This window comes from Camelina sativa, chromosome 20 (assembly GCF_000633955.1).
Source record: "Camelina sativa cultivar DH55 chromosome 20, Cs, whole genome shotgun sequence".
NCBI lineage: Eukaryota > Viridiplantae > Streptophyta > Magnoliopsida > Brassicales > Brassicaceae > Camelina > Camelina sativa.
In genome coordinates, this window is record NC_025704.1 from 27,837,893 (window position 1) to 27,850,689 (window position 12,797).

Genomic DNA, 12,797 nt, shown 5'->3' on the forward strand with positions numbered 1-12,797 from the left:
TGGTAACGAAGATTGGAAAGACAGAGAGAAGGACATGGGCACATGGCACCAAATCGAAATCGAACTCTAGATTCCAAGATTATAAAACTTAGTCAGACTGTAACCCAACTACTTGAACCAGATTCGATTAGGGGACAAATAATGTTCTTTTAACCGGATCCTTTTAAGCATAATCAGACACAAGAGTATTATAATTGAAGAAGTAGGAGTGTAATTGATCTGATAAATTTAAAAAGTTGTTAATTAAGAAAGTTGATATGGACGAACGTGTAATTGATCTGATAAATTTAAAAAGTTGTTAATTAAGAAAGTTGATATGGACGAACCTATGAATACTTAGAAATTGAGAGTAAAATTTAAAATCTTTAGATTTTTAGGTAATTAAACTGAAAATGATTTGATATAATAATAATAATAATAATTTAAGTAAAGTAAAAAAAAAAAAGGTAATTTGGATTACCTCATTTTTCTAGCAGCGAGAACAACAACAACAACAACAACAAACAAACTTTCCCCATGAAAGAGAGAGAGAGAGAGAGGTAAGGTACCAAGGGCGATTCGAACCGTGGTCGCAAGTTTGATGTGGTATCTAAAATCGTTAGACTCCAACCACTTGGACCAGGTTAGACTTGGTGTTCAAAAATTTAATACTGGTATTTTTATATTAGTTGAAATTGAGTCCCTGAATCATTGTTTCACGGCTGTGATTGTCAGAATATTTTTTGTTATTTTTGTCCTTGTAATGAATATATATGACAAATGACTATCATCTATACTAGTATTTTTGAGAATTATATTTGTTTTGGAAACTATTACCGATCAAATTGTTTAAATTCATATACAAACAATTTTAGTTAATATTCTCTAATATCCTTATAACCAAACATAATTAAAATATTTTAAATATAATGTTCTACAATTAATATAGATATTTAAAATATTTATTCCAGATTTATTTACTCTCCTATCATCTTTGTTTGAATTTAATTTTTAATTATTGTAAATCATCGTATAATACATAAAGTTAATGAAATTGTATCTTTTCGGTTTATATTGTAATTTGAATTTTTTTAAAACAGACATATATAAATTCAATTAATATAAAAAATGTATGTTCAACATACATATATAGTAAATTTTAAGATTTTGAGAAGTGTAAAATATATAACTGGTGTATCCAAACTTAATAAAAAGTTTAAAACAATAAATATTTAAAAATATTAAAATTTTTAAATAACAGATAAGAGTTATCTTGCATGACGAGACGTTTTGAATCAATAATAATAATAATAAAAAAAATATCACTAGTCCGATACTTCAAAACGGATTAAATTTTCATTTTAATATTTTTAAAAATAGCAATGTATGTCAAACTTAATCAAGATTGTGGTAAACAAATATAGTTCTACGGTATATTGCGAGTTTAATTTGGGTTTTTAGTTGAACTGTTTAATTTAACCGTATATAGTAAATTTTAAACTTTTCAAAAGTTTAAAATATTATAATTGATATATCTAAACTTAATAAAAATTTTAAAATTATGAATATTTAAACATATTAAATTTTCAAAATAGTACAAACGGATTATATTGCAGGACACGTTATATGACATAATAAAGTGGAATTGATAATATTAAAAAATAAAATATCATTAATATGATACTTCAATATAAATTAAATCCTCATTTTACTATTTTAATAACACTAATATAAAATGATCGAATCAACTGACTTAATTAAGATTGTATTAAACAAAAATTGTTGTACGGTATATCGCGGGTTATATGCTAAATCACTAAAATTAACAACATATTACATTAACAAAAAATTAAAACAAAAATTTGTCATGCGGTATACCACGGATCATAATCTAATATATAGTATATATTCAAATGAACTATACATCAATTTAGAAGCTAGCTTTACGACAACAATCTCTAAGCTTTGAAATCTAGAAAAAAAAACACTTGATAATCATTTAAAAACAAATTTTATTTTATTTTATATGCATTGGAATGGCTTTAATTAACTTGTTTTTTTCTTTCCTTTCTTCGATATAATTTCTTAAAAATCCCTTAATGCATCCTTACACTGATGACTTAATACTAATAATTTTTTATTTTTTTTTTGAATAAAAAATTAATTTTGTCATACATTGAAATAAACATGAGTAAATATTAATTTCTTACGGTAATTAAAAAAAAAAACCCCCCAAACACCATATCAAGTAGGAGTGAGGGAAAATGGATGAGGCCAGTAAGGAAAGGCAGTGGATCTTAATGGACCGTCCTCAGTGTAGAAGAGAGTGCAGGTTTGGGTGGTGATATCGTAAACACCAAAGTTATGTCCCACGAAATAGATGCAGTTAGGCTTAAGACCTGGAGACGAGCTCGCTGGAACACACAAAGCTTCACCATGCCCAAGAAAAATACAAAGATCTCCAATATCTTCGGTGTAATACATATCTTTGTATCCTGTATCCGATCTCTGCTTCTCTTTAAACACCAAGAACCTCTTTGTTTTTTGCACGACTGTGTCTGACTCAAAGCCGTCCCCGTAGTACCTTCAAACATACGAGAGAGCCATTATAACGAAACAGCTATATAATGTATACTTAGAAAAGAAAATAACAAAATAACAAACGTACGTACCATGAGATGAGGAATTGCTCCCCAGAAGGTGACTCCACTAGATGATCTGTCCTGGTATAAAAATTCATCTGCTCCATTTCGTACAGCATATACTGAGGAATATCTTCTTTCCAAATGCGATCATACTTGGGCTTGTCTTTCTCTTTGAAGTTCAGACCAAATGAGCACAAGTGTTCGTGGCTTGGAGTGTAGAATCTCTGATCTTTCTTAGAGTACATGAGACTTGAGTATGGGCATAGAGACTCATGCCCATGCGTGGTTTTAATATCGATCCACCGTAAGTCCTTGTGCCTATATAGCCTAAGCCGAGATACCGATAACTTGATAGCAACGACCCAGTCATCATTTTCTAGGTCAGGAAGAGAGGACATGGCAAGGTTTTGGATTTGTGAGCCTTTTGGAAGAGGAGGTAGATGAACAGAAACAGATTTTGATTTAGGGTCAGAAGGCTCGTAATAGATGTTTAGACGAACGTTATCCATATCACGGAGTAGTGCTTTTTCCTTCATGTGAATATACACTCCACTTTGATTAAATCCAGTACTCATTGCCTCTTGGACTTCTCTAGCGAGACACTTGTTCTTGATTATGATTTCATTTTCACCCTCTGATCCGGACCTTCTTGATATCGAGTTGTTACCATTTGAAGAGCCTCCGACCTTAAGGAGGTGGTCAATTAACATTAACGGGTAGATCGGCGTAGAAGAACACCACCGAACCATGTTATTGTGTCTCTGCCAAAATGTAACCATACAAAAAGAAACACAAAAATAGTAGAACCATAAAATAAAACCTTAATGATTGTAGAAGGAATTGAAAAAAAAAAAGAAGAAAGAAGCTTACGAAGATGTTTGTGTAGACAAGGGGCTTCATGATTCGGCTGAGAGGTTGAGACATTTTTCTAAAATCTTTGAACTATGTTGATGTGATCTCTCTTGTGGGTCTTCTCCAGCCGTCTCTATAGACTTTGCTTGAACAACAAGTTGACATTAAAGAAGAGCATAATATTCTTTAGGAAATAAATAATTAGACGTATTTGAAGGTAGAAAAGGAAATGAAATATAAAGCATTGATTTCTCCTTTCTTTAAAGTGTTGCTTTACATTTAGAAATTTTTGCTAAAAATGTTCCATATTATTTGATCTAATGACCCACTAGTTTACATAATAATCTCATGAATATTTTTCAATTTAATTATGTCTTTTTTTTTACCAGTACCCTTTCCCCATAAATATCCATCTACCATAATATATTAGATAGATTAATATATTACATTAATCAATACAGTTTTTAGTTTTTATAAATTTATTACAAGAGACATGACAGAATGCATTTATAAATTTTATAAATTAATTTCAATACTAAGCGTCGTAATATCAACAGAATTATTTAGTGAATTTGACAAGAACAACATATGAATAGATTTGTATCATCCTTATGGTTTAGAACAAAATCACCCATACAACGAGTCTTACATAAGGAGCAAATAGGCCGAGAGAGATGATGATTGGGAAGCAAATAAAATGAGTCCGAGTAACCCATCTGTAAACTACATCCAGGTCTTGAGTGTATTAGATGATTAAATACACATTTAGTATGAAGAGTTGAGCCACATTCATTGCATTTGTAAAACCAACTTTTTGAATCTAATTCTTCTTCGCATATTCCGCAACAAAGTATCGCATTCACAATTCTCTCACTGTAGCATAAGGAAAGAGGATGAACATCGTATCTGTGTCTTACCAATGTGGGTAAAGTAGCACATCTAAAGCATAAATTGTAGCCACCACAATTATCTATATCGCTACAACGTAGAAAAAACCAACATACCGAGTCACAACTATCACACCTCCGGCTAGAGACCATGTCCTGAGTTATAACTAAAAAATGTGGATGACTTTCATGTTTGATTGCACCAGAAATCAAAGCACATCGCACATCAATCTTAAATAGAGAGTACTCGTCCATATATGAGAAACCGGTGCAAAAACGATTACAAGCCCCACAACTAAAATATTGTAGCCTTTTGGCATACAACTTAAGTTTTCGCGAGCTATACTCATGTCTTTTCTTCAGAGGGAGATTTGCGCATGCATCGTGAAGAATAAAATCACACTGTGTGCATCTATAGCACAATTCAGAATACAGAGGGATGGTGCATGCATAGCAATGTTCTCTGGGTTCCTCGAGTCTTGATGATGATAACGAAACCTTCAGATTGTGTTCATGGCTAAAATGTTTGATTTGGTTGTGATCTATCACTTCAAATGGTTTTCTTTCTTCTTCTTCTTCTTCTTCTTCGGGTACCCCTTCAAGTTCTATCCTATCCCAACTATAAATAGATGTTGCACATTTTGAATGAGCAACATAAGAACAAGCCAAGCAAGAATATGCACCATACTCTCCATTAACATGCTCATAACATACCCCGCAAATCCACTTCCCAGAGCCAAGAGAAGAAACACGAGAGATACGATGGTCGTGTCTGTTGATGCGTATAACACGTGGTAAGGAGATGCATACTCTATGAATTATAAAACGACAATGAAGACAAATACACGGGTATTCTGTAACACACAACCCACACGCATAACAAGTGAAGGAGACTTCTATCGGTAATTGGAGGAGTTCATGGTCATGGGCTTTACTTTGGCTAATGATAAGAGGTTTTCTCGCACAAGGGATACAAATACAAAAAGAACATTGTGAACATTGATAAATTATTGAAGTAGGACTGGTGTGGCAAAGAGAACATGTCTTTGAGTAATACATATCGTTGAGCTTGAGAGGGTGTGCATGACGAGAAGGGATGTTAGTGTTGATGCATTCCTCGTGGAGACACAAATCGCACATATTACACTTGTAGCCTTGCTTATTTTCATGAGCTTCGTAACATGCAGCACATTTTGATGAGATTGTCGTTGATTTTAGAGGAGTCTCGGGATGATTAGCAGATGGACATAGTCTTCGAACCAATCTAGCCATGGTTGCCAATGTTGCGATGTTGGACCTTTCTTCTCTTTTCTCTTTTTTTTTTTTTTTTTTGAGGATGTTTGTATATTAAAAAACCAATAAATGAAGATTTTCTTATATTATTCAAAATAGATTTGTTCCATTTATAGTTAAATTTTACTTGAATTGAAAGTTGGAACATTAGATTACCTATTTGATAGAAAAAGTAAAGAATAGCTTTAAAAAAACATAGAATCTAGTTCTTTTCGTGCTGAATGACCTTAGAGCTTCAAATTTCATTTCAAATTATCAATATTCATTTTTTTTGGTGTGAACAGGGAGACAAAATTATACGATTTTAAAAGGTAGCTAAATTATATAATTTTTGTGACAGTATTTACGTCACTTTTAGTTACAAATATTTTGCAACTACTTTGTCACAATTAGTCACTATTTTAGTTACTTTTGTGTTGAGTTATAAATTGTGACATAGTTATTATCACTTTTGTGACTTTAATTAAAGAAGAAAATAATTTCAATATTAGAAAAAAGAAAAAGCTGAAAATACAATTTTTTTTTAAAGAATAAATGACATAAAACAATCTGAAAATTATTACTCACATTCGTCGTCTATAGTTAACTCGATATCAGAATTCCCATCTTCAGCGTCTGATCCAACTTCTTCTACAACCAGATCATCAAAATCTTCTGGTTGACCATCTGGATATAATAGTGTCTCGACGTGCAATGAATCAGATTGGACAACAGAATTATCGTTATCATGTTGCAATGCAGTGAAATACATATTTTGGTTGACCAATACGTTTCCTCTCGGCTATATCATAATTTCTGCTTCCCATTGTTGATCTTTTTTCGGCTGAGTCATTCTTGGATATGGAACATAACATACCTGATCTGCTTGTAAAGCCAAAACAAAAGGATCATACTTTTGATAATGCCTTTTAGCATTAATATCAATGATCCCTGACTTGTTTTTTTTGTATACCTTTCCCTATGGTTGAATCATACCAATCACATTTAAAAACCACAACTTTAAGATGTTCTGGATGATGCAGCTCATAAATCTCTTTCAATACTTGAAACAACCCAACCTTTTTTTTAAATAATACAATTAAATACCCCATTATATTTAGTAACAACTCAAACATACCAAACGATACAATCCGACCAATAATAAACCAACAATAACCAATATACACAATCCATCATAACCAATTCCAGATAACAACATAGGCCGACAAATACCAAACCAACAATATCCACAACGGAACGTAAGACATAACCAACAACCTAACATATTTCTATCCAAGGTTCCAACAACACAAACACTAAAAACCAACATCACAAAACCGAGACCCTATATCATACTCCTCCTCATAGCCATCATTCCACGTCACATATTACTTACACCAAAAACAACAATTGAGATGCATAAATATTATCATAAATACTTAGTGAGGCAATTCTCCCATCTACTAGGCTATACATAGAAGTAATTAAGGCCATACACAAGAAAACAACATAAAAACAGCCAAAAACAGTCAATTGGAACCAAAACTGCATCCACGAACACATGGTGTCGATCAACACCCTCCTGGTGTCGGTCGACACCCCTTCTGGTGCCATACCACCACCACTCTGCACCACTTCTGCAACACGATCTCCTTTCGCGAAGTCAGATGGTATCAATCGACACCCACCTGGTGTCGGTCGACACTCAACCTATGCAACACCTCCGTTGACGATCTCCACCATCAACCGACCCTAAAACTCCACAACATCATCTCCCACGACGACACAACCAAGAGCAGCCACACATGGCCACAGAAACACCACAAAAGCACACAGAACAGAAAGGAATCAATCATACAATCCCGAAATCAATCACACAACCCTAATTGTTTAGATAAGCCATGGTCATGCACTCACCTTAGTATGGACCGTCATGAATATCATACATCCCGAAGGACCGTCACAAAGACCACACATCCCGAAAGATTGCCTAAACAGGCCACATGTCCCGGAGGACTGTCACGAAGACCATACATCCCAAAGGACCGCCTAAACATGCAATATTGGCTAAACAACCCGCCATAAAGGCCACACAATTGTCTAAACAGCCTACCACAAAGACCACACAATGTCTAGAAAGACCACCACACACAGGCCACACAATGACTCAACAGTCTGCCACAAAGGCCAGACAAGCCCCGTAAAGGCTCACAATGACTAAAACTGGCAAATTCTAACTCCCATAAAACTTTCCATTTTTAGCACTTTTCACTTTTAGCACAAGCTTCACGGAATCACGTATACTAAACACCACCTCATTTGGTACTTAGTCGCATAACCAACCACCCCTAAGTGACCAAGTATCAAGAGAGATGGGGCTAGAATACTCAATTTTTCTCCAGCCATGGACTACACCGCACCACCAACTACCTCAACTACTGGGACCAAGACTAGGCAAGTTCAAGCCTCGACCTACTTTTCAAACCTCTTCTTAAACCTTGCCTTCATCCTCGCCCTTGGCTCTCAAGTCTGCTCCTTTACACCATCACAGTCACATAGGACTCTCATCAAATGAACCTTCTTCTTCCAAAGTTCCTTGACTATACTCTCGAGAACCCTCACTGGTTTTGTCACCAAAGTCATGTTAGGCTGAAGATCCTCGGGAACCTTAGCCAAGCACTGATCATTCTCGCAAAGACTCTTCCGTTGCATCGAGACATTGAAGACCTTGTGGAATGCACACATAACATCAGACAACTCCAGCCTATATGCTATTGGTCCCACCCGCTCAGCCACTCTTAACGGACCCATGTACCTCGGACTCAGCTTAGTCTCTGTCAATGACCGGTTCTGACCCTACAACATGGCCATCTTGAGGTACACTCTTTCACCCACCTGAAACTCAAGATCCCTCCTCCTCTTATCGGCATAACTCCTCTGCCGATCCTGAGATTCCTTCATGTTCAGCTTTAGAACTCGAATCTTCTCCGAGGTCTCCTGAACAAAACTCGCACCATATATGCTCCTCCCCCCCACCTGAGTCTAGCGTAATCGTGGACACCATGGCCTCCCATATAATGCCTTATAAGGAGCCATCCCGATACTCGCATGGTAGCAGTTGTTGTTTGCAAACTCTACCAAGCTCAGGTGATCTGCACAGTGGCCACCCCAATCCAGCACACACATCTTCAATAAATCCCCCAAAGTCTGGATCGTCCTCTCCGACTGCCCATCAGTCCCAAGATGGTAGATTGTACTCGTATGCAACTTAGTGCCCATCTCTACCTAAAATATCCTCCAAAATACCAAAGTGAACTTGGAATCTCTATCAGACACGATATTCGCTGGCACCCGTGCAATCTGACTATCTCCTTCAGATACTTTTTAGCCAAGAATGCTGCTCCATCGGGCTTCTTAACGGCCAGAAAATATGCCTACTTAGTCAACCGGTCCACAATTACCCAAATCGTATTAAAGGTCAGAGACAATGGCAATCCCACCATGAAATCCATTGTGATCATGTCCCACTTCCATTTTGGAATGGGCAAACTTTTCAACAAGCCACCTTGAACCTAATGCTCAGCATTCACTAGATGGCAGACATCGCACTTCACGACCCAACTAGCTACATCCTTCTTCTTCTGACCCAATGATAGTACCGCTTGAGGTAACAATACCTCTTAGTCGCTTTTGGATAAATAGAGAACATGCTCGCATTAGCCTCCCTTAGGATCTCCTGCCTCAACTCCTCATCCTTGGGGGCACAGATCCGACTGTGCACAAGAATGGTACCTAAAACATGGATTTTTTTATGTCTATCCTAGCAGGTTTAATTAACCATATGCATTGTAGTACTTAAGGTGTCAATCCAAATGGGATGATGCTAATCACAAAAGATGCAATCAAGATAGAACAAGTTAAGCCAAATCTAAAGATGAGTTGATTCTAACAACCTAATGAAGCAGAAATGAAAATGCAATAATCAAAACAACTTAAAGAAGTACTAAGAAGAATTAAGCCATAGAAAAAGTGCAATAAAAAAGACTAAGCAGAATTAACCTATAAGAAGAAGTAAACAAGAGCAAACTAGAACATAACAATGCATAAACAAGAAAGTAAACTGGTGGTAGAGTAAGTGCTTGGTCGAGCGCGGTATGAACCGTGGTCGAGCACTTGGTCGAGTGAAGCAGAACCAAAGATTAAATGCAAAACTAAAGTGCAGATACTATAAAGTAGAAAATGACAAGTAATTAAATGCAAGAAACATAAGCAAACAAGTAGCAAATAGATCCTAAGGATGGGAATTATTGGTAGGTATTAAACTTAATCTATCTAGGTTGATTAACAAAACTCAATCAACAGTGAGCTAATCATTAGAAAATGAGCTCATAAACTTGCTAATCCACTCTCATGGCAACAACAATCAGGTTTAAACACTCCTAGACCTAGTTCTCACTAGCTAATACATGGATAAACATACATTAAAGATCCAGATCATTATTTTTCAAAAACCACCCTAGACAACTAACCTCTTAGGCTAGGCACAGTAATCTGCAGCAAAAGTCTTATCTAGTTACCTAAACATTGTCACAAGTTTTTGGTGGCTTGACCTAAAAAAATGAGGTTGTTCTACGGTCAGAGATGAGAGGCCTATTTATAGGAAAGGAGGGAAGCCATAGTTAGCTAGAAAACAAAATAGAGGGACGGTGGAAAGTGCTCGACCATGTGCTCGGGCGAGTGCATGGTCGAGTGGTTTGTCAAGTAGTTTCAGTCTTCGATCTGGTATAATATACGTTCAGTAATGATATATCATGGTTTTTGTGGTTTTTAACCATGATATAAAGAGTCTTTTAGTGTCTTTTGATTTGTTTTCTAGGATTTTTTTGAGTCTTTACAGGTTTTATAGGATTTTGGCATGAAAGGAGCAAAATTGAGCAATTTGGATCGTTTTGGAGCATTTAATCAAAGAAGTCAATTTGGAGTCTGATCAACTGACCAGTGTCGATCGACACTGAAGGAGCATCGATCGACACCCAGTCCAAACCGACGAGAGAGCCAAAAGTTGGAAGTTTTACAATTTTGCCTAAATTCTTCCATATTTGCAACACAAGTCCCTGAAATGTTTTAGGACATATAAATAGTATTTTTAGGTTTTACAAACCCTTAAGTTGTTTTCTAGCAATTCTTATTTTTCTGCAACCCTGTGAGATTTTGAGAGCTTTGGAGAGAGAGAATCTGATCTGCTTTGTAGAGAAGAATTCTTGAACTCCTTCTTACTCTTTTTAATTTCAATTGCTTATTATTCAGAAAGATGTTTTGTGCTTTATTGATTATGTCTGAGTAGTTTGCTTGTTAGGTTTAGGGTTTTTCACATGGATTTTATGAATTATTAGATCTGTTTATTTAGGATTCTTTAGCTTTCTAGATCTTCATCTTAGGTTGTTCTTCATATTAATTCTTGATTGATCACCTAGAATTAATAACTTAGGAAACTAAATTGATATGAGAATATAATTAATTTTCCTGATAAAACCTTTTGATGAGCAAAATTACTTCTTGCAAAGAGATTTGATTAAGTGATTTTGTCAACAATCTAAACCTGTTTTTAAAGTTTATTTATTACCTAGAATTTTGTAAAGAGATTTGGATTTTCTGGTTTTAAATTTAGATAATATTTGCAGTGAGAACTGATTTATTTTACAAAAATGTTTAGAGTTCTAGATTTGTTCTTAATTGCTTGAATCCTAATTTAATATTTCATAATTTTCTGAGAAATTCCCTAGGCCTAGATTTTTGATATTCTGAATTTACAACAGCTTTTATTTAATATTTTGCATTGTTTATTTTAATTCAATTTAATCTGTTTAGCATAATTAGAAAACTCTATAATTTATTGTTTAGACTTGAGTCCTTGTGGAATTCGACCCCCAAGTATTACAGTGATCTCTTAATTTGAGAGAGTAGCTCTAGGGTTTAATTTGAGCATATCAAATTTTGGCGCCGTTGCCGGGACTCTTTGATCTACCATTAGATTTGAGTTTTTGATTTTGTCTAAATTTTTATTTTTATTTGAAACTTACACGCTTTTGTTTTCTTTTCTCTTGTGTGTTTCAGGTGTATGCCTAATAAGCCTAACACAAGGAGCAACAAGACTGGTCCAATTCTGAAGCTTTCAAACTAAGAGTTGGAAAAACTTGAGCGTGAGAACAGAAAAGCAGTAAAATCCTTGAAGATGGTTAACCCAATCATTCTGATGCGAGATGAGGATGGTGCTTTGGGGGATCAAGAGGGCCACTTGCGCAATGAGCATGGCCAAAAGCTTGATGCAGAAGGCAACGTGATTGCTGAACCTGTTGTTGTCGATGAGCAGGCTGTTGTTGTCGATGATGTCGATCGACACCAACAGGGTGTCGGTCGACACCCCCTTCCTGCGGACGTACGTGGAGCTGCCAACCACGTTAATAACCCGGTTCGAAGACAGGAGCAGAACCGAGATCTGATCCGGACCATTGCTGACTACAACCGGGCTGATCTTGTGTATGAGAACCGGTCTGCAATTGTTCCTCCTTGATATGCTCAAATTTAACCCTGAGCTACTCTCTCAAATTAAGAGATCAATTGTAGTACTTAGGGATCGAATCCACAAGAACTCTAGATTCACACAATAGACTTATTACTCTTATAATTATGCTAAATCAAAATATTAAATTTAAATAGCAATGCAAAAACAGAAAATAAAGGAGTTGTAAATCAATAGGAATAAACGCTAGGCTTAGGGAAATTCTCAGGAAATCATGAAAAATCAGATCAATTAATTAAATAAGCAGGATTCAACAATTAAGCACCGTTCTTGAGCTCTAAACACAATTATAAAATAAATCAGTTCTCACTGCAAATATTATCTAAATTTAAAACCAGAAAATCCAAATCTCTTTGCAAAATTCTAGGTAATAAATCAGCTTTAAAAACAAGTTTAGATTGTTCACAAAATTATTAAATCAAATCTCTTTGCAAGAAATAATTTTGCTCACCAAAGGTTTTATTAGGAAAATCAATTATATTCTCATATCAATTAATAATCCTAAGATCTAAATCCAGATGACTAATCAAAGATCTAGCATTAAGAACAACCTATGATGAAGAACAAGAAAGATAATGAATC

General features: G+C 35.3%; 2 protein-coding genes across 2 annotated transcripts; both read right to left on the bottom strand.

Annotated features, from left to right (window-relative positions):
- Positions 2,120–3,597, bottom strand: LOC104771874. The gene is made up of 3 exons (XM_019242153.1): positions 3,495–3,597; positions 2,652–3,385; positions 2,120–2,563 (listed from the first exon to the last, which is right to left on the bottom strand). Exons 1-3 carry the CDS (start codon positions 3,546–3,548, stop codon positions 2,224–2,226), a joined length of 1,128 nt encoding a protein of 375 aa, XP_019097698.1. The 5' UTR covers positions 3,549–3,597; the 3' UTR covers positions 2,120–2,223.
- On the bottom strand, positions 3,776–5,713 carry LOC109131306. Its single transcript, XM_019242106.1, has one exon. The coding sequence runs from the start codon at positions 5,633–5,635 to the stop codon at positions 4,040–4,042; it is 1,596 nt and encodes a 531-aa protein (XP_019097651.1). The 5' UTR covers positions 5,636–5,713; the 3' UTR covers positions 3,776–4,039.

Excerpts from the sequence above, each read along its gene's own strand:
- LOC104771874 (XM_019242153.1), bottom strand. The coding sequence starts at position 3,548 with ATGTCTCAACCTCTCAGCCGAATCATGAAGCCCCTTGTCTACACAAAC. Across the intron at positions 3,386-3,494 it reads TTGTCTACACAAACATCTTC|AGACACAATAACATGGTTCG; the intron begins GTAAGCTTCTTT and ends ACATTTTGGCAG. Across the intron at positions 2,564-2,651 it reads GAGCAATTCCTCATCTCATG|GTACTACGGGGACGGCTTTG; the intron begins GTACGTACGTTT and ends GTATGTTTGAAG.
- LOC109131306 (XM_019242106.1), bottom strand. The coding sequence starts at position 5,635 with ATGGCTAGATTGGTTCGAAGACTATGTCCATCTGCTAATCATCCCGAG.